The sequence below is a fragment of the Tachypleus tridentatus genome, chromosome 13, assembly GCF_004210375.1.
Source record: "Tachypleus tridentatus isolate NWPU-2018 chromosome 13, ASM421037v1, whole genome shotgun sequence".
Lineage (NCBI taxonomy): Eukaryota > Metazoa > Arthropoda > Merostomata > Xiphosura > Limulidae > Tachypleus > Tachypleus tridentatus.
In genome coordinates, this window is record NC_134837.1 from 24,972,254 (window position 1) to 24,992,234 (window position 19,981).

At 31.1% G+C, this 19,981-nt stretch overlaps 1 protein-coding gene across 2 annotated transcripts in view; it reads left to right on the plus strand.

Moving 5' to 3' along the window:
- LOC143236710 (sorting nexin-2-like) overlaps window positions 1-19,981 on the plus strand; it is a 73,102-nt gene that overhangs the window by 11,768 nt on the left and 41,353 nt on the right. For both annotated transcript variants that reach the window (XM_076475129.1, XM_076475130.1), the window contains exons 3-5: window positions 1,722-1,924; window positions 3,578-3,824; window positions 8,634-8,908. In XM_076475129.1, the coding sequence (XP_076331244.1) occupies window positions 1,722-1,924; window positions 3,578-3,824; window positions 8,634-8,908 (725 nt within the window). The remainder of the gene's footprint in view (window positions 1-1,721; window positions 1,925-3,577; window positions 3,825-8,633; window positions 8,909-19,981) is intronic.

The following is a 19,981-nucleotide window of genomic DNA, read 5'->3' on the forward strand; positions in this document are numbered from 1 at the left end:
GACTCTATTTTTACAGACAAATCTTTAGTGAAAATATTTCATTAAAATATCTGATTTTTTGTGTACAAAATTCTTGTAATCTTTACTAAAAATCTACCAAAGTTTGTGAAGGTATATGTACTGTATTAAAAGTTATAATGCAAATACTTAATATGCGTGTGGAGAAACTCGTACTTTATACCAAACCTATTGTGATAGGGTTAATTGAAAACAGTAATGAGAAACCATAATGATAGTGTTTGAATTTATTGGATTGTATGAAATAATCAAAAGTAGTAAAAATTTGAAATTTCAATAAATTGAAGATTTTGTTGACATTAGTGGGTTTAATTATAATTTTGAGTAACTAGTTATTTTATATGACAGTAATTAATGTGACTATATTGATTGACTGAGTTAATTATCTAGCCCTATTTATTTTACTCTTGTATTATACCATCAAATGTAGGTTTTAGATTTACTTGTGTATGCTATCAACAAGGCTGTTTTAGCCCTATTAAAGGAAAATTGTTAACTTGCAACTTTGAGCTTCATGACTAGTTGAACATGCCTCTGAGGAATGTGACATTGTACATTCAAATTATTTTAAAACTGATCCATATAAAGAGAGGTTACACATTAACAGACTGAGACTGTGAATGAACCAAGTATGTTCAGCTTATAAGTTACTTTTTCATGTCATGGAAAGTTTTTTAGTTGAAGTATATTAAATATTGATTAAAAAAAGGCTAATTGTGACAAACAGTGTGAATTTCTGAAGTGTCGTTTAAGAAAATCTCTTGAACTCAAAGGAAGATATAAAATGGATTTAGTGAAATAATATAGACAAAAGTCCTATTTAGAACTGAAATATGGTGAATTTTTTTTAGTGTTAAGTTAGGCTACACATAAGATTAAAAGAAGAAATACTTCTTCAAAGAAAGAAAGATAATGAAACGAACTTGACATCGAGTCTCAATTTCTTCATAGTTGAAATGTTCCAGGAATGCTAAAACCATTTTTACAATTCACATTCTCTATAGCTAAGCAATCATAATTTGCCAGTTGCAAAATAATCTTGCATTCAAGGTGGTAAAGCTCACTAAAGAAACAGCATATACTATCTTAACTGTTCATTGCAAAAAAAAACAAAGGGCTAAATTCTATACAATATCTCTATATACAGAGAGTTTATGAACAATTATGAATTGTGTAGATAATGTATAAGTGTAGAAATGTGTTTCCTTTTTAATTCTTGTGCAAAAATCATTTAATTGGTAGATCAGACGCTATTTTGTCATAAACTTTTAATCATGTTTTGTTTTTGGAAACTCGTGGTGTTCTGCTTTTATTTCAAATGCTATCTCAAATTTTTTTGAACTGCTATTTTTCTTAATTAATAAATTTGAAATATTATGAATATTAAAAATTAATTTTGGTCAGTATTACTTCTGAAACAGCAATAAACATGCAGTTTCATTTCTTTCCTAGAATTATAAATAATTCCAGGCATAGTGCAATGTTTATTTCTCAAAAAATGTATTACTATCCATCAAACATATGAATCTAGTTTATCTCCTGCAGTGAGCACGTAGTAGTAAACAAATTCATTTGCAATTTTGAAATTTGTTTTCATATATCAAGTGCTGTATGCTGTAACATCCTTTGAAAGCTGTCTGTTGAAGGCTAATTGCAAGTATTTTGGTAATTAAATTGTAGTAAGTAAAATCTTTATTTTGTAGAAGGTGGAGAAGAGGTTTGTTTTGATGATGATGCATCATCAGTTACTCCTCAGACAAAGCTTGAATTCTGTACACCAGAAGAAGAAGCTAAGTCTCCTTTCTTGGAACCTTTCTATGAAAATACAATTCCAGAGCCTTCAGCTCCTGCAGAAATAACACCAAATGAACCTTCAATGTCTGCTGCTGGAAAGACTCCAGAAGAGGTTTGTTTATGCATTTTTGTGAGTGTTGAAAACTAAAACAAATTTTGCCAATTTTCAAGCCAAATGGTAATTTTATAATAATTTAATTATTCATAGAACTTTAACCTTGTTTAGAAAGAGTAATCAGAAATATTATTTGCAATGTGCTCTTTATTTTTCTAATAAAAAAAAGGTTATTTCATTTTTTTAAATGTACAGTGTTACCACTTCATACTTGTTTTAGGAATTTGAAACTTCTTTTTGTATTTGTTTAACGTTTTATACTTTCTGTATGTATATGTGACCCACGTGTTGGCCCAAAATTTGATGTTAATAATTATATAGAGACATTAATCCTGTTTTATCTATTTAAAGTACACTGGGTACCTGTTATACTACCCATGTATCAAACAACATCCCTTGTTTTGTTACTAGAGGATTCCAATGTTATCGACCACTTTACCACTTATTACCAATATTTTTTGAACAATGTTACCTTGTTTCATTACTAGAGTGTTAAAATATTAACAGGCTATAGCATGTAAACTTCATATTCCAAAAATTGTTGAATCTAGGAGTCTAAACATGTTTGATTGTCAGGCTACTTTACCATGCTTAGTGTTTACCAATTACTGTACAGTGTTTTACTATCAATATGTGTGCAAAGCAACATTTTGTTCCATTACTGGAGCCTGCCAATGCTATCAGACTAACTTACTGGGCAGTGTGATGTGTCATATTCTGCCAAGAACAATGTAGCATTAAAACACATTGTTTTCATGCCACTATCTGAGTGTATTTTTTTTCTGCTGCAGAGAAGCCTTGTTTATACCCTTCCAACATGGCTCCAAAGCAATTGCCTAATGATAATTAAGTGCTTTTTGCCAAGAAGCCTAAGAAAACATTTAACTTTGGCACTAAACTGAATATTTTACATTGCTTTGAAACAGATGAATGGGCTGAAGTCATTGCTATGTTACACCTTTTAAAAAGTTCTTCAAGAGTGAACAGAAATTTTTGAGAATGCGTTCCCCCATAATACATATAAAGATTGTGTTGCTTAATGTCATTTCAGATGTATATCCCAATATCCAGGAACACTTCACAATGTACAGTGCAGAACCCCTTTAATAATAATTATTGATAACTAGTGTTATTCAGTTGTGTTTGTGTGTGTAGTGAAGTATCTACATTTCTATGGTGCTAACTGACAATTCTCAGTCAGTTTTGTAGAAACAAAGTTTTCTGATATATATGTTTGTAAAAATGGCTTGTTTGGGTTGAGAAAATTTTTTATGTAGAGGAGCGAACATGTTTCAAGGGGGTTATGTATCTGAGTGTAGGAATGTAGAGGGTGTGCTTAGATGTTTGCAAACATGTGGTCAGCTACCGGTCAGTTACCTCCTTCTTTCTATGTGAACCTGACGATGACCGAAGAAGGTCAAAATGTTGTTTGCTCCTCTACATACAAAATTTTCTCAACCAAACCCAGCTGTTTTTATACACACATTTTTCTCTACAAGTGGGTTTTCTCATCATCACTGATTAAGGTTTTCTGATGATAACACTTCCCTTTTTTTTAACATTGGAGTACTTTTTCTTTATAGTAATTTAGCATTACAGTAGTAGTGAAATGTTCATAAAGTACACATGAAAGAATTATAAATCTTACAGCTTGGTGAAGAGAACAGTAACCAGTTTCTGAAAATCATTGTGAAAGAGCCTCAGAGAGTTGGTGATGGTATGGGAGCATATATGAGATACAAGGTTGTAACTAAAACTAATCTACAATATTTCAAGCACAAAAATCTAGTGGTCTATCGAAGATTCAGTGACTTTCTTGGCTTGCATGATAAATTAACGGGCAAACATCTTCGCTTGGGTCGAATGGTACCTCCAGCACCTGAGAAGAGTGTTATAGGTTTGTATTTTTTTATTATTATTAAATTAAGACAGCTTTGTTAATCTTTTAATTTTTTAGTTTCTAACCACAAAAGTAGTAGATAGCCCCAAAACCTGTAAAGCAGTAGATAGCCCCAAAACCTGTAAAGCAGTAGATAGCCCCAAAACCTGTGAAGCAGTAGATAGCCCCAAAACCTGTGAAGCAGTAGATAGCCCAGTATTCCTGAATAAGCTGAGCAATTAGTTTAATTTGCTGATCGGGCCCATTAATCAGTTATATTTAACTTATCAATTATTTTTAATGAGACTTGGATAGTTTTTATGCTCAAAAATACCAATAACTGAAAACACTATTATTTTGGTGACTCATAACACTGATCTATTAAGCTGAACAACCTTGAATTAATAAAAAATATTATGACTTTATTTTAGTTACTTGGGTAGTTGAAATAATTGAAACAGTAAAAATCAGAAATAATAATTTTGATTAGTTGGATCATAATTTTGATTAATTTATTACATTGTACACTTACTGATGTAAGCAATGCTCCTTGTTTACCAATTAATTGGGTTAGTTGTGCAGCTGTAATCCTCAAAGCAGTGCATATTCCACTGATCCACCTATTTCAGGTACTATATTAAAACAATATACTTCACTTAGAAATAAAAATAATGCATCATTTGTAAGAGCAAGAATGAATGTAATTTGTATTTTAATTTTAAAGAGAAAGGAAATTTTGACATGCTGGTTTACTATATTATATTATTATATGGCATTTTGCATCCTCATATGAGGTACTTTTAGTCCTGAATAATTTTTCTCATTTTCTAAATACCTTTCTGCTGTTAAGCAGTGCTTGTTTGTCATGCAAAATGCACATGCTAAATAGAATATATTTTTGTACTAACTAAGAACTTATATTATTGATATTGACAAATTAGAATATAAAATAAAAACCTTCTATCTTTTCTATTTGTTGAGCTAACACTATATTTAGTGAATCAAACACATTTTCCCCCTTCACGTTTTTTGAAACGGTTTCTTATATATACCTACTTTTATATGTGATATGAAGAACCAATTGGAAAGTCAGAATGTTCTCTTTGTGATTTTCAAATATAATGTCATTCTCTCTTTCTTTCAAGACGGATCTTTGAGCTGGTAAGTTGAGACTTTAGTTCCTTAGTGATTTTGTATTTTTTTCATATTCAAATACAGATTAGTTATTAAATTTGGTAAAATACAATGGAATTATATGGTATCAATGAAGTAATTTCTGATTTTTTTTGGTTATTTATATGTATATATATATAAAAATACTTCTTTTCACATCCTTCACATGCAAAATTTCTTAAGAATTAGTAAGTTAAGCAGCAATGAGTACAAAGGTCACAACTAGAAGAGATAACTGCATGCTTTATTTGTTCTATTTACTGTTCTATGTTATCAAAAAAATAAGTTTAAGTACCTGTTTGTACATAACCGATATACATGTACAATTTATAATAATTAAAATGTAACTGTATTTTACCAAATACTATTCCTCTAAAACACATTCAAGATAGGTCACTTTGTAAAAATTAAAGGCCAGTTTTATATTATTGGATATGGTAACAAGAGTAATATGCACATCTTCACCGTAATTTTTGTATCATTAGTCAGGCAAGGGTGAAAGGTCAATGTAATAAAATTAGTAAATGTATGTATATTTTCATTTTATAATCTGTAGTCATTTTAGAACAAAAAAGGCATAATTTATATTCATTTCTTAATTTTATATGATGGTTATGAGATTGATCAAATCGATTGAATCCATACGGAGACTTGTGAGTGAAAATAACAAAAAATATAACATTTTTTCTCAAGGAATATTTGATAAAACTATCTGGGCATAATAATGATTTTGCACTTGAAATTTGAAAATTTTCTGATTCACAAAAGTATTTTTTAATCTTGAAATGAAAATTACTTTGCATGTCAGATAGGCAACATGCAATAATAATAAAATGTATGAGAAAAATATTGTGTAACAATCCTTAAGCCTTAATAAAAGAAATCTGATGTTTTGTGTATGAAAGCCTTGTATTGTTTACTGATAATCTGCCAAATTTTTTGAACATACTCTTACTAACTTAAAAGTAATAGAATTAAAATTATAATAAGCACAGAATGCTTATGAAGTCACTCCCAAGAACAGACCTTGTATTGAAAGAGTTAACAAAAGCAATTGTGTTGTTACTATTTTAATCCTTTTTTGGAACTGTTATTGCTTTTGTGTATGTTTAGTTGCTACACTATCTGCCATTTCAAAGTAAGGATGGTTATACCTATCATTGGTCTCCACCACTTACTTTATGCTATCAAAATTAAGTTTTAAGTTTCAAGCAGCATTCACTTTTGGGATTGGTCAGATATTTGCAGACTCTTAGTCTGCTTAATTGGTGGAATTATTTAAGTTTTAATTGCAGATGTTTAGTCCTTGTTTAGAAAAAGTATTTTGCTAATGTTTAGTTCTTTGTATTTTTAAATATTCATCTTAGTAATAAGTTATATCTGACTAGAACAATCCTTGTAATCATCTTGAGGATTTTGGTGCTGCTGTCTTTGTTGGTCTGAATGTAAGTTTTAATCTGGTGTCAGACAGTGAATATTCAAATTCTAGGACTCATTTCTGGAGTTTTGTTATGTAATATTTTCCTGTAAACTTATGAAATTTATAAGTGTAAAACTTCATCCTTGCATACATCCTGGGCTGTTTCCATTTTTTTAGGCTTTCAGTTTGGGAAGATTCTGAACATTTTTGTTCCCATTGGTACATATACCATTTCTGTGTCCCCCACCCCCACAGTGGCTCAGAATTATGTCTGCACTCACACCACTAGAAATTGGGTTTCAATAACCATAGTGGGCAGAGCACAGATAGCCCATTGTATAGATTTATGTTTAATTCTGAGACAAACAAAAACCATTTCTGTAGTTTTGTGGTCAATATGTGTATCACGAGTTCGAATCCCAGTCACACCAAACCTACACTTTCAGCCATGGGGGTATTGTAATGTGATGGTCAATCCCACTATTCTTTGGTAAAAAAGTAGCCCAATAGTTGGCAGTGGGTGGTGATGATTAACTGCCTTCCCTCTAGCCTTACGTTGCTAAATTAGGGGCAGCTAGCACAGATGGCCCTCATGTAGTTTTGCTCAAAATTCCAAACAAACAAACAAAGCATCTGGACAGTGTCTCTCAGCCCATTTCTCACATGAGAAAAGGTCTACAAGTGTATACAGTTATGACATCAGAAGATACCATGGACCATGACAAGTTAAAATCGGTCTTGCTCAAACTCTGTAAATTTACTGATGAATATTTTGTTGAAAGTGCAGTGAAATCAAACCCAACACTGGAAGAAAAATATTTCAGTTTGTGGCACGTTTACGATAATACTTCATAAGATGGATCGACATGGTCAAGTGTGAAAGTAGTTTCAAGGGACAGGCAAGACCACTAATACATGAACAGTTTATGATCATGTGCTCAACTGACTTGTCATTGTTCCTAAGGGAAGGAGCTCCAAAAGAAAGAGAGTAGGAAAAAAAATTGTCTTGTCAATTGGATTATAAAGTAACTGTAACCCCCATGTGTGGACTTTTGACAAAAAAGAGGATTATTTATAGCTTTAGATACAACTGTGATATCCTACAGTGTAAGGAATTTTGTACTATGATTGACTTGTTTTGAATATATTATTTTAAAGCAAGTGGATTGTGTGCTGTCCATTTACAGTTCAAATTTATCACCAACAATTTGCAAACACTTAGTATTAAAAAATCCCAGCCCACATTTATAAAACCTTGACATTATTGTTCCAGCAGCATTTTGTCTGGATTCTGTTCTCTCTACTTAAATTTACCACCTTTTAACTTTTGTAAAATATTCAAAATATTAACATCATTACACATATTTAAAACAGGTTTTGATAGTCATAACTATCTAAAAAGAAAAAATAACAATGATTACTTACCTGATACATATTGATATTTTTTCTTTTGTGAGATAATAATACTTATCAGGTATTTACATGTATTTCAAACAGATTTTGATAGTCAAAACTATGTAAAAAGAAAAATGAATATTTATCAGGTAACCTGTAAATAATAAAATGCAATGTTTTATTAAATAATTGAATACTTAAAATTATTAAAACTTAATAAAAACAGTTAATATAAGCAAATATAATCTGGTTTATGAATTAGGGTGGTTACAATGATATAAATAAAGTAATAATGAAAGTATTGAAAGATTTCATAAGTTTGACCTTATTGTGATAACAAAAAAATACTGTAATATCCCTACTCAATTTGACTCTTGAAATAAATATCACAAATAAATGGGATATATGCATGTTTATTAACATTTAATACATGAAATAGTTATGTAGTTACAGTCAATTTTACAAAATGATGTTGCTAGTACCATTCCCAAAGTTGCTAGTTAGGAAAAAAATGATTTAGCAATCATTTGTTCATACTTTGAAAATTGAAGCTAAATGCTTATATGTGTGCATTAAGCATGTTATTTAGTCACTACTCATCTATGTGTTTCAATTTATAAACACATCTTGCATGATTCATCTTAAAATTGTAGAGGCACATTAAAAAAAACTGGAATATTAAATATTTACAAACATTTGCAATGAGGTCAAAAGTATAATAAGAAACTGCAGTTATGTGCAAGTGAAACTGAGATTTATGAGTACATTATTTATTTGTGCATAGGATTTATATATATTATTTATTTTAGAAAGTTTTATGTAGATTTAATTTTTTTCAGGCATGACAAAAATAAAGATGAACAAAGAAGAATCTTTAAGCTCTTCGGACTTCATTGAAAAACGTCGAGCAGCCCTGGAACGTTACTTGAATCGTACTTCAAGCCACCCTGTACTTCGAATGGATCCAGATTTTCGAGAATTCTTGGAACTTGAGTCTGAACTTCCTCGAGCAACTAATACTTCTGCATTAAGTGGAGCAGGGGTAATGAGATTGTTTAACAGAGTTGGAGAGTCTGTAAGCAAGATGACCTTCAAAATGGATGAGTCTGATCCGGTAAATAATTTTTGAACATTTTATTCCAGGTTGTAATACATTGTAGAAACACTACTAATGATAAGTTTCTTACATTATAATTATTATTATTATATGTACTCTTATTTTTCTTTTGAAGTTTTATTAAATAAGTAATTTACTTAGCTAGTGATGCAAACCTAAATATTTAACAAGTTTTTCTTTAAAGGACTTTTTGTTATCTATTTTATGTTCAGAAATGAGAAATTATTACTAAAATTAATTATTAAAGAGTAGATATTTGTAATGCAAGTGATTATCCTTTAGTTAATTTAAGTATTTTATGATAAATGGAATTGTTTTCTAGTTATTAGTTGATAACACTTCCAACATATTATTGTTATAATTTTATGTGGTTGTTCTTTTAATTCATTAGAAAGTCCATTCAGCTACAATTTAAAATATTTCTTTGGGGAAAATCTGTTGTTTTCTGCCTTGAAACAAGCTTTCTAATTATAAAATTATATACGTTTTATCTCTATGTGTATCAAAAATATAATCCTTCTGTTGTAGTAATTATTTTGCAATGGACTCAGTATAACATATACAAGTTTGTCTACACATATGCACATGTTAAGTATTTGCACTATAACTGTTGATACAACATGTGTATCTTCACAAGATTTGGTAGATTTTAGTAAAGATTACAAGTATTTTGTAAACAAAAATTAGATTTTTTAATGAAATATTTTTACTAAAAATTTGTTTGTGAAAATAATCTTTTTTTTTACTAGCTGAGTGCAAAGTGATTTTATGTTATGATTAAAAAATTATTTGTCCTTAAAATCAATATTATTTGCATAAACTCTTAAAACTTCTAAATACATTTCAGATGTTTGTTTCCAGCAAAACTTTATATTTTATGTTATTTTCTATACTCTGTGTGATATGTCACTTGACCAACCTTGTAAACATTATTAAAAATTAAGAAATAAATACATATTTTGCTTTTTTTCATGTTAGAATGACTACATATTATAACATAAAAATACAAATGTTTAGTCTAAGTAGCTTAAGTCTCATAATGTTATATATTTACATATATATTTATTATATTGTCCTTCTAGTCATATCTAACTAACATTTCATAACTTACATCAGTCTTCCCTGTCTTGGCTGTCATTTAGTGGACTAGCATTTTGTAATATATACTCACATTTTAATTATTATACATTATATATATGTATGAACATTATTAGTATTTAGAAATAAATTGTTAAACTTATTTTTTCTTAAAATATAGAACAGTAAATCAAGAATTAAAGCAAAGAATTATCTCTTCTAGCTATGACCTTTGAACTCAGTTGCTGCTGGACATTGGTTGCTAAGCCTTTTAAAATTTCAGACATAGAGGATATAAAACAAACTATTTTATAAGTGTTATATATACATTTGAATGACCAAAAAATAAAACAATAACTATACTGATACCACAGAATTACACTATACTTTATTAAGCTCAGTAACCAAGATGTATTTAGGTTTAAAAAATATGAAACTTCGAGCAGTTTAAAGACATAGCCTACCTTTTTGAAATCTTGGTTTGAAAAACATGGTAATATTTTCAAAGTTTAAAATGGTTGCAGAAACCATTCTGGGGACATTCTAAGCTGTTAATTGGTTATTCACTTGTTATATATTGAGTAAGTGTATGTAAGGGACCATTTCTAAAAATGGAAAGAGTTCAACAGGGCCACTGTGTATGATTTAGTACATAAACCATATCTCAACAAAATAAAAAGATATGAGGTTCTAATTTTAATTTCTAGCTTGGTAATATTAGTTATTTGAGTTCCTAACTTGTACAAAACTATAAACTTAGTATTTTGACATCACATCTAATTTTAAACAGTGCTGCATTCAACATACCACATGATTTACTAAAATTATATTTAAATGTGTTCTTTTGATATTTACTTTTCAATTAAGAAAATTAACTCCCATATAGTATTATAGTTTAAATTGTAATTTACTATTTGATTCCAAATTTATTGACATAAGTTCAATAAGATTTTGAATGCAAGTCAACAAACATGATGACATGGCCATCGAACCTTGACCTGTTGTGAAAGGGTTAACAGTGTATTCATTTCTTATCATATAGTGCAATACCACATCCAGTTGTAAAATTCATTAATTTTCTGAATTTTATCATCATTGACCTCCAAAATCACTGAGCTGTATTTTTTAGGTTTTATTTAATTTTTAGTGTGTTTATAATTACCAATATAATTTTTTTCCCTATTAAAGTTGTGTAAAGATAGTTCTCAGACCAGATTAAATGTGACTTCTTAACAATATCAGTTGGATCCCATCTTTTTTAAGAAGTTAAGTTTTAAAATGTGTGCAACCATTTACTGACACACCGTATTAAGTTTTGAAACTTTCTGAGCAAAATTAACTGAAACTTGTATAATAAATATGTATTCCCCCAAATATTTTATAACATAATATAAAGTATGGACTTGAGCTGCAGTGTGGATACATTCATACTCCAGTGAGTGTGTCACTTATTTTTTAAAGTAACTTCTTCAGTCATGAACACATACTGTAAATTGCTGTGAATATTAGGTGCCATGGTAATCCAAAATATTTTTCTCAGAAATGCTTTATAAAAATCATATTTTTATATCATTCTAAAATAAAGCAATTGAAATTTTTGAAATGGTCAGTTATTATTTGTTTTATATGTATTATTTGAAAGTGTCAGTAATTTAAGAAGTAAAACCACTTTAATTTCTTCACTTTCTGAGTGAGAGTTCAACATAGGAAATAATACTATTGTACATCTAATTTCACACATTTTAGTGTTAGGAAATGTTGATAGTGTGTAAAATATTTTCTTAGTTCTCTTTTACTCCCACTTAAAATGTTTAATTTTATTTGAACTATAAGAGATTATCATTAAGTGGAAAAAGTTTAATAATCAATGGCAAACATTGTTGCATGTTCAATATTTACTATAATTCAAAAGTCCAAAACATTATCCTTACCTTTGTTCAAAAAATAGCTATTCTTTGCATGTTTGTCTTAAAGATTTAACATATATTACTGACTTTGAGCTATCTTTGAACAAAGACATATTTTAATGTAAACTGTGTTAGTGCATGATGTGATTATCATATGACAACAGTCCTCCATCAGTAGGAAGGCAACACATTCTCCATGCACAGTACATCTTCATGAGCACTTGCACTCAAATTTTACTTCATTCTTTTCCTCAGCACTGTTGTGAATGCATGTGTTTATCTGATTTTAGACTTTGTCAGTGTGAAGCCTGTACTTGACCTACATTGATTTTTAGTTATTGCATTAAAAAAAAGTGATCTGGAGAATTTCTCTACTAATGGTAATTGTCAAGTGATAGTGAATATTGCCTCCACCCATAGTCCTGATGATGTTGTAAACAGTGGCTCCTGGAAACTATTTAAATGTGTAGAACATTACTGTCATTATTCAACATATAGTGAGCTGGTTAATGCCTTCATTACCTCATATTTTTCTCCCTACATGAGAATTACTTTCTTATTTCTGGTTCTGAGCAGAATAACAATAATTTTGATTGTTTTTTTTCACCACCTTGGTTTGCACTAGGCTCCTCTTTACGTGTAGAGAACAGTGTTTATCATTCAAATCTCTATGTATTTAATTTCTAACGTTCGTCTTTTTTAACTTTCTCTTTCACCTGTGTGTTTTGATTCTTCCTGTTTCGTGCTACATTCCTCTCAAGGATTATTTGATTTTTTTTCTTCTTATCCAGACATACATGCATATGCTAACAAATTTTTGGATCAGCTTTATTTTCAGTCTCAGACGATTCATCCCCATTGATTCTAGGATTCATTGGCAAGGTTTATGACAATTCTTTTTTCCATCTTCTATTTTATTCCTGCTTTTTTGGTTCCTCTATTATAAGCATTTTTCTGGGATATTTTGCTTTTCTTTCTCTGCTGTTTGTCACCCTCCCTGATTTTTGAGTGGAACATGCAAGGCCCTTACCACTTACCAGTGTGTAGCTGATTTGGTGGTCAACTTGAAGGGTACCTCACTGGTTGTAAGATCCCTCCAGAAATAGTCTATAGGAAGTAGAACAGAGATATCCATGGCAGTATAGTGCTCTATAAGTCACCCCCATTATATAGTATATCATTTTCATGGTGATTTAACCAGCTGGATGAAGTAAAGTGTTCTCCTCTTACACATAGAAGGGACTTTTATCCCAATTCCTGTTGTGTGCAGTTAGTAAATTATTTAACAAAACACACACCAAATTGTATGTTCTGATCATTGTCCTAGTCGCACAACATCTCTTGTCCAGTTGATCCATTGTGTGCATATGCTTGGTTGATCATATTTTTTCTGCCCATTTCTATAACACATTGGCTTTTTGCCTTACTCTTTTCATACTTCCATTGAGACAAAGAGTATATATACCTTGCATGAGATGGATGTTTTCTCTCATGAGTGTTTCTCCTTGTAGTAAGCCCCCATTATAAGGTATCAACTGCCATGGACTTTCCCCTTCAATCACATTCCCTGAAGGGAACTTGTATAGGTTTTTCAGATTTCACTTGCCCATCAACTCCAACAATGCAGGATTATTGATATTGTTTGAAGAGAAATAAGGATATCACTTTGGAAGTTAACATTTTATTTATCTAAAAATGTATTACAATTGACCACCTTTTCTCCCAACTACCAGTACACATTATTTATTCTTGCCTAGTCTAAAACTGAATTTTAATTTGAGTGCAAATTCTTATCAGAATCTGTACTTGGAGAATGTATTACCCTCCAGTCACTGAAGGGTTCTTGTCTCGTGATACATCATGTACTAGCACAGTTCATGTTAAAAAAGATCTTAGGTGAGAGATAGCACAAGGAAAAGCTGTTTTGTGCAAAGAGGTAACTATCTATTGGAAGTACATTTTCAAGTGAGGAAAATGCTAAATTTGATTGTTAACTGAGGACATTGGATAGACATGGCCTACTGGTTGGTATGTCATGCTTTGAATCAAAAGATCCAAGGCTCAAATATGCTACTGCTAAACTGCTTCACACTTTCACTTGTGATCACATTACACGATTGTTAGTCAGTCCTGTTATACAGTTCAAAAAGCCAGGCAAAGCTGTGGCATTGCATGCCATTAGTTGGTTGACTTATGGTCAATGGTTCAAAATTAGTAATGGATTTACGTGAATCCTAAGGGTATCTGACTTGTCCATTTAAACTACGTGTCCATGAGATACTGCATTGACTGAGAATACTGATTTCAATTTTGCATGTTTTTAATCTGAAATAATATTTCAAAAACTGTTACTGTCAGCTATTAATAAAGAAAGCAAAGTTTGAGAAGACAGTTAAACAAGAAAAGGAATTAGACATTTCATTTCTTATTTTTTGTTTACTTGTAATCAAGTGATTTTTGCAACATTTTCATATTTTCATTAAAAGAGTATTTTACTTTTTATTTGTTGGTCCTTGTTATTTAATGATATTTTATTTTGTGTTGAGATATATAAATCCTTGACTTGTTACTAACTGTAAGACCAGTTAACAGAAATACCAGCTGAGTTAAATATTTTTGCATGAATTGATGATAAGACCATTTTTGATGTAATAAGAAGTGTAAGCATTAATGAAACCGAAGTACAAAAAAATACTAACCCTAGACTGTACCACCTGTAAAGCATCTCATAGAAGCTCATTTTTTCTTTTTGAGACAGACTAACATGGCCAAAATTGTATTACGGTTTGAAAGTTTCTCTTTGTATTTAAAGTAACATGTGGACAAACAAAGGACAATATAAGTTAAAAGCTGTCTTTGAATACCTATTCTAGATGAAAAGAAAAGCTCAAATCAGATAGACTTAACCTTTGAAATTTTGACAGTTTTTGTGCTGTCTACAATCGTGAATAGAAGTTCTAAAAGTCCTCAACATGATGCAAATGATGGATTAACCTATTCAGAATTCTTTACTCTCCCACCTACCTTTGAAATTTTGCATGTATCAGGAGACTTTACATAAGTTCTGCTGATCCATCATAATTCAGATTTCTTTGTTGCCAGTCTTGCTGTTAACTTCACTCACTGTAATTTCTGATGTAAACAGTAGATACTGCTGAATATTTTTTTTATTGTCAATATGGGAAATTCTGTAACTTTTTGTAAGCCTTAATCATGTAGTCACCCTTTAGCATGTGGGAAGATCCTATGGCATCGTTGGACTTTCTTTCTTAGTGTATTCAGGCTGTTCATTCTAATTGTCTGTTGGTGTTTTTATTGTTTTGACATGCATGCAGTGCTTACTTTTAAAACACCTATCTTTTTTCATGATGGCACTGAAAAGATATTGTGGTCAGGCCTGTTCATCTACATTGCTGTAGGACAGGATTTGTCAGCAAGCCCTAATTCTGTAAAAACTTCTAAACTTCTGCTGGTTTAATTTTGTTTTTCTTGAGGGTGTTTTATTTTAAATCTAATTTCTGTTATAAAATATTTAAAAAAATGTCTTATTTTATATACCTCCTAAGTTTTGTACAAACTTTTATCAAAATCAAAACATCTATTAAAAAGATAAAAGATAATTTGATAATGATCAGTTTAAAATGGCTTAAACCTTCAACTTCTATAACAAAATACACCAGAATCCACTATAGACTGTATTGAAAGGTAGGAACATTTCCTATATATGCTAAATGGGTAAATTTCCCAACTTTAGGACCTGAATTCTTTAAAAACATCATATGTGGAAAAATGGTTGTCAGATTTGGATTTAGGGTATCAAAATGCACCTGTGAAGTATTAGTCCAAGTATTTTTAGTATGACAGTTTTCAAGGTATTTGTGTAAGTTGACTATCCAGCTAGCTACATCTGGATAGTTCATCCAGAACGCAAACCTCGTTCAAGGAACACTTCCGTTGTGTCCTGTGGTGTTTCAAGTTTTAGAGCCCCATGCTCATACTATTCTCTCTGCTTTAGATATAAAGATTTAAAAAAGCAATTCCTCAGGGAGTGTCACATATGGCCCCTTCAATGGGATTATGCTTATCAACAGTATATAAATTCAGACTCATTATCTCGGGGAATTTATCTATCCTGTTACTCTTGGTTACTTTACGCTAAGCTCAATCAAGAATTTGCTTCTGCAGGTTCCTCTTTTCTTTTCTTCCAACTTATATAGACTTACACTTCTTCTTATCTGCATTTTCAAAAGCTTGAATGTTGTTCTTTGGGAAGAATATCTTTTGGATTCATGATTTCCGTGGGAATCACTATCTCACATCAGTCTTTCAGGTCCTTGTGAAGTTCTAGATGCTTGTTGAGAGTTCCTACTTTTCCTACAACATACACAAACATTTTCATGTGTGGCATTGTGTATCAATAACCAGGGAGGAACTCAATCTCATGACCTCAATTTTGCTTCAGTATCTCTTCATCCTTGATTACATTCACATCATACCCATCTCCAAGCACGTTGTGTACTAATATGTGACTTTCATTGTGGATTCTCTTTCAAGTGATTACTAGCTTTACCCATAAGTTTTTCAGTGTTAAGTGCAATAGCTGGGTCATCCTCCTATCAATACATTTGCAATACAAGACAATGATGTTATTCAAATTTACTGGTTTCCAGTTACAGACCCTGTTCCTCTAGTGTTGCTTGCTTTATACTAGTTTTGTGAAAATCTTTTCTGTTCCTACCATTCTTCTGTAGACATAACCAAATATCCAACTTTCACATGACTACCTGTTAAGTGGTCATTTATAAGAGAAATTGGATTCCATTCTCAAGTAGCTCAAATATTTTTTTATTTTTTTTTGTTGGTGATGGTGTTCATTCTTATTTCTTTAAAAATCTTACTGAGCTATGTTCAAGAACTGGTGTTTTGGAAACTATGTTTCCTGTCTTGTTTTCTGACTGTGGCTTACCTGCTTTTCATGTTGCAGGTGATAGAGCTGCTTTCTTTACCATCTTTCAATGACATAGAAGCTGGTTTTTTTCTCTCTCTCATTCCTGCTTTTTAAATTATCTTTTTCAAGCCTTTTGCTTTATCCATAAGTTTCCTTGATTCTGCTCTTAATTGGACTTAAGAACTATGATGTTTCTCTTTTCCTAATTTTGAACTTTCAGTAACTTGCTTAATCTACTATTTTTTGCTAAAGATGTATTTCGTTGCTCACTTCAGGAAGGAGAAGATTTGATATGTATATCTTGATGTTTCTGATTCTTTATTTGTTTGGGGGTTCTATACTTATATTCTGATTGAGCCTTCCAATGAAAGTATTGTGCTACAAGGGAAAGTAACCATTGTTTTTCACCAATTTTGTTACCTATCCTGACTGGCCTAGATACTTGTTCTAAAAAATGCTTTCTATATGATGTCAAATTTATTCTTTGCTACATGTACCATACAATGAACCTGAACCTCACTCTGTAGATAGTGCACCATTCAGACCAACACATTGGTTTGTGCATCTGAACCATCTTGTCCACAATGATGAACTACAGTACATTATAAATGAATTTTCAGTTATATTTCATGAAATTTGTCACTTAGCAATGTTTTTGACTTCCTTATCCTGACAATGTATTACAGATCAACATGTGGACAAATTCAAATACATTTTTTAACACATCCATCATTAGTCAAGGGATGTTTTTAGACTACAGTTTGTTGTGTATTAAAAGGCAGTTCAATCCAGAAATTCCCAAAGAGAATAATTTTAGATACATCTTTATAAAATATGTTTTGTTTTTATTTTGTTATTTGATAAATTTCTAAGTGAATTGCAGCATTTTTAAGTCTTTATACTAGCTAGCAGGTTTACCTGCTGGGAATAAATTCATTACGTATCAATAAAACCACATTATAAGCATTTTCCAATCATTTATGCTTCTGCTATCACTTTTTTGTGTTTATCTTTCAATTGAGAAATGAATGATTTCACCTGTGATTCTGTTGGGAAGGTTGAGGCATCACAATAGGTAGCAGTGGGACATGCAGACAAGAACATTTTGAAAGCAGCTACAGGCATAATATTCCACTTAGCTTATTGCATAATATATATAAACATGTTTTTAAATAGTTCTTGAATATCTCTGTATATCATTTGGAGACTTCCATGCTTTTTGTACTTGGCCATTAAGTTCATTACGTGCTGACAGATTTCAATCACCTTATCACTTCAAATCACCTTTTGCAGCCCCAGTGCTAAAAGAGTGTGGAAAATGCCTTCTTTTTTGACTAGTAAACATGTCCAAAAATTTTGATTTAAATTAAGAAAAATAGAATTGAGTATTTTTTTCTAAACACTGGCTTATGAGGAACCTGTTAAATTATATTTGTTATGTTGCTGTATCTTGAGGTTTATGATCCTATTTGCTACCTATTGTTATTCTCCAAGCCAGATGGAATCCATAACAGGTGAGTTATTCTCTATTACCTAATTATTTATCTCTTTGGCCTACACATAGGATGTGTATGGTGACCCAGGTATTTCTATACCACTCAAAACTCCTCATAACAAGCATACATGTTTCTAATTTGCAATCTGATCTTTTGTCATGAGATTCTGCAGTTATTTGTATTTATCCAGTTGGAACTCTTTAATGCTATCTAAATTTCAGTGAAAATGCTTCCTGAGAAAGTAATGCCTATTGAAAGTAGATAGAGAATGTCATATAGTAGCAAATGATTCCTCAGTGGGGCTACCTTTTTCACTTCTGCATGTATATCCTTTCATAGCAGTAGAGTTATCTGAAGTGAGACACCTATTTCCAGTGGATATCTCTTAGCTCTAACCATGATTTGTTTACCTATAACCTCTAACCAGGTTTTTTTTTTTTTAGTGTTCTTACTGTATTGCCCTTGAGTGTTGAGCTGTATTGTAATTACAGCTTAGGTCTTTCAGAATGGCTGGTGTGGGTATTAACACTTTTACTGGTAGGAAGGTTGAAACATTGTTCTCTCCTTATCAGTAAATGTATTAATACCCATACCAGCCATTCTGAGATACATTTTTATTTCAAGTGGGTTTCTTGTCATCAAGAGCTCAGGTCTTTATTTGATTCAACCTAATCATCAACTGATTTGGCTACTTTTGTGAATTACTGTTCTTTCCAGACCTGAATTCAGTTAGAACCTCAGGAATATGACAATGTGACCACTAATAATTTTTAACTGGCCTTCTCCCCTGAGAACTTTCTACTACAGTTATAAAACATAGTGTTCCTCTTATCTGCTTATTCCAAAACCTTTATTCCTATCACAGCTAAACATATTACCCTCCTAACTAACCCTCTTTTCTGTATAAACTAAAAGATGGTGAGAGAAAAAAGATACACTGTTGAGAAGAATAACTTCATTTTAAGTATGGTTAGATCCAGAATGTATAAAAATATTGTCCATTCCAATCATTATCCCTTGAGTCCACTTCTTTGAATATTTCTGGTTCTGATTACACTGCACAACAAGGTTTTTGAAAAGTTTTGCTTCCTGAAAAGTTTTTGCTGATTGTGACAGGTACCTGGTGGGTATGCACAAATATAGTTTTGGTTTTGCTTCATCATGTAGGAACTCTGAGAAATAGAAAGTTAACTGTTTACTGGCAATAATGTATTTAATTGAGTTCATGTTTATAATACGCTATTAAGTTCAATATAATTAAAAGTGTTTTGCTTTTGATTTTCATTTGTATTCAATGTCCTGTGCATCATGTTGCAGTGTCCAACAGTAGTCAGCAAGCATTGATGGATTCCAATTGCCCTGATATTGTTTTTCCATTGTAGCAATGTCCTGGTGAAACTGAAGATTTTGATGAAACGGTATGTGATGGGTAAATTTGCATATGATTTTTGTGATCAGCAGCCAAAAGTCTATAAGGAACACCCGACAGTGTTCATGAAGCAAAAACTTTGTTGTGCAGTGTTATTTCTTTAGTGTGATTTAAGTTTTTACATACCTGCCTCTTAACCTGTATATTTTTATATGAACACTCCCTAGTTCTCATCTCTTTTACCATATTGATATTCTGGCTGTCATTACTTTG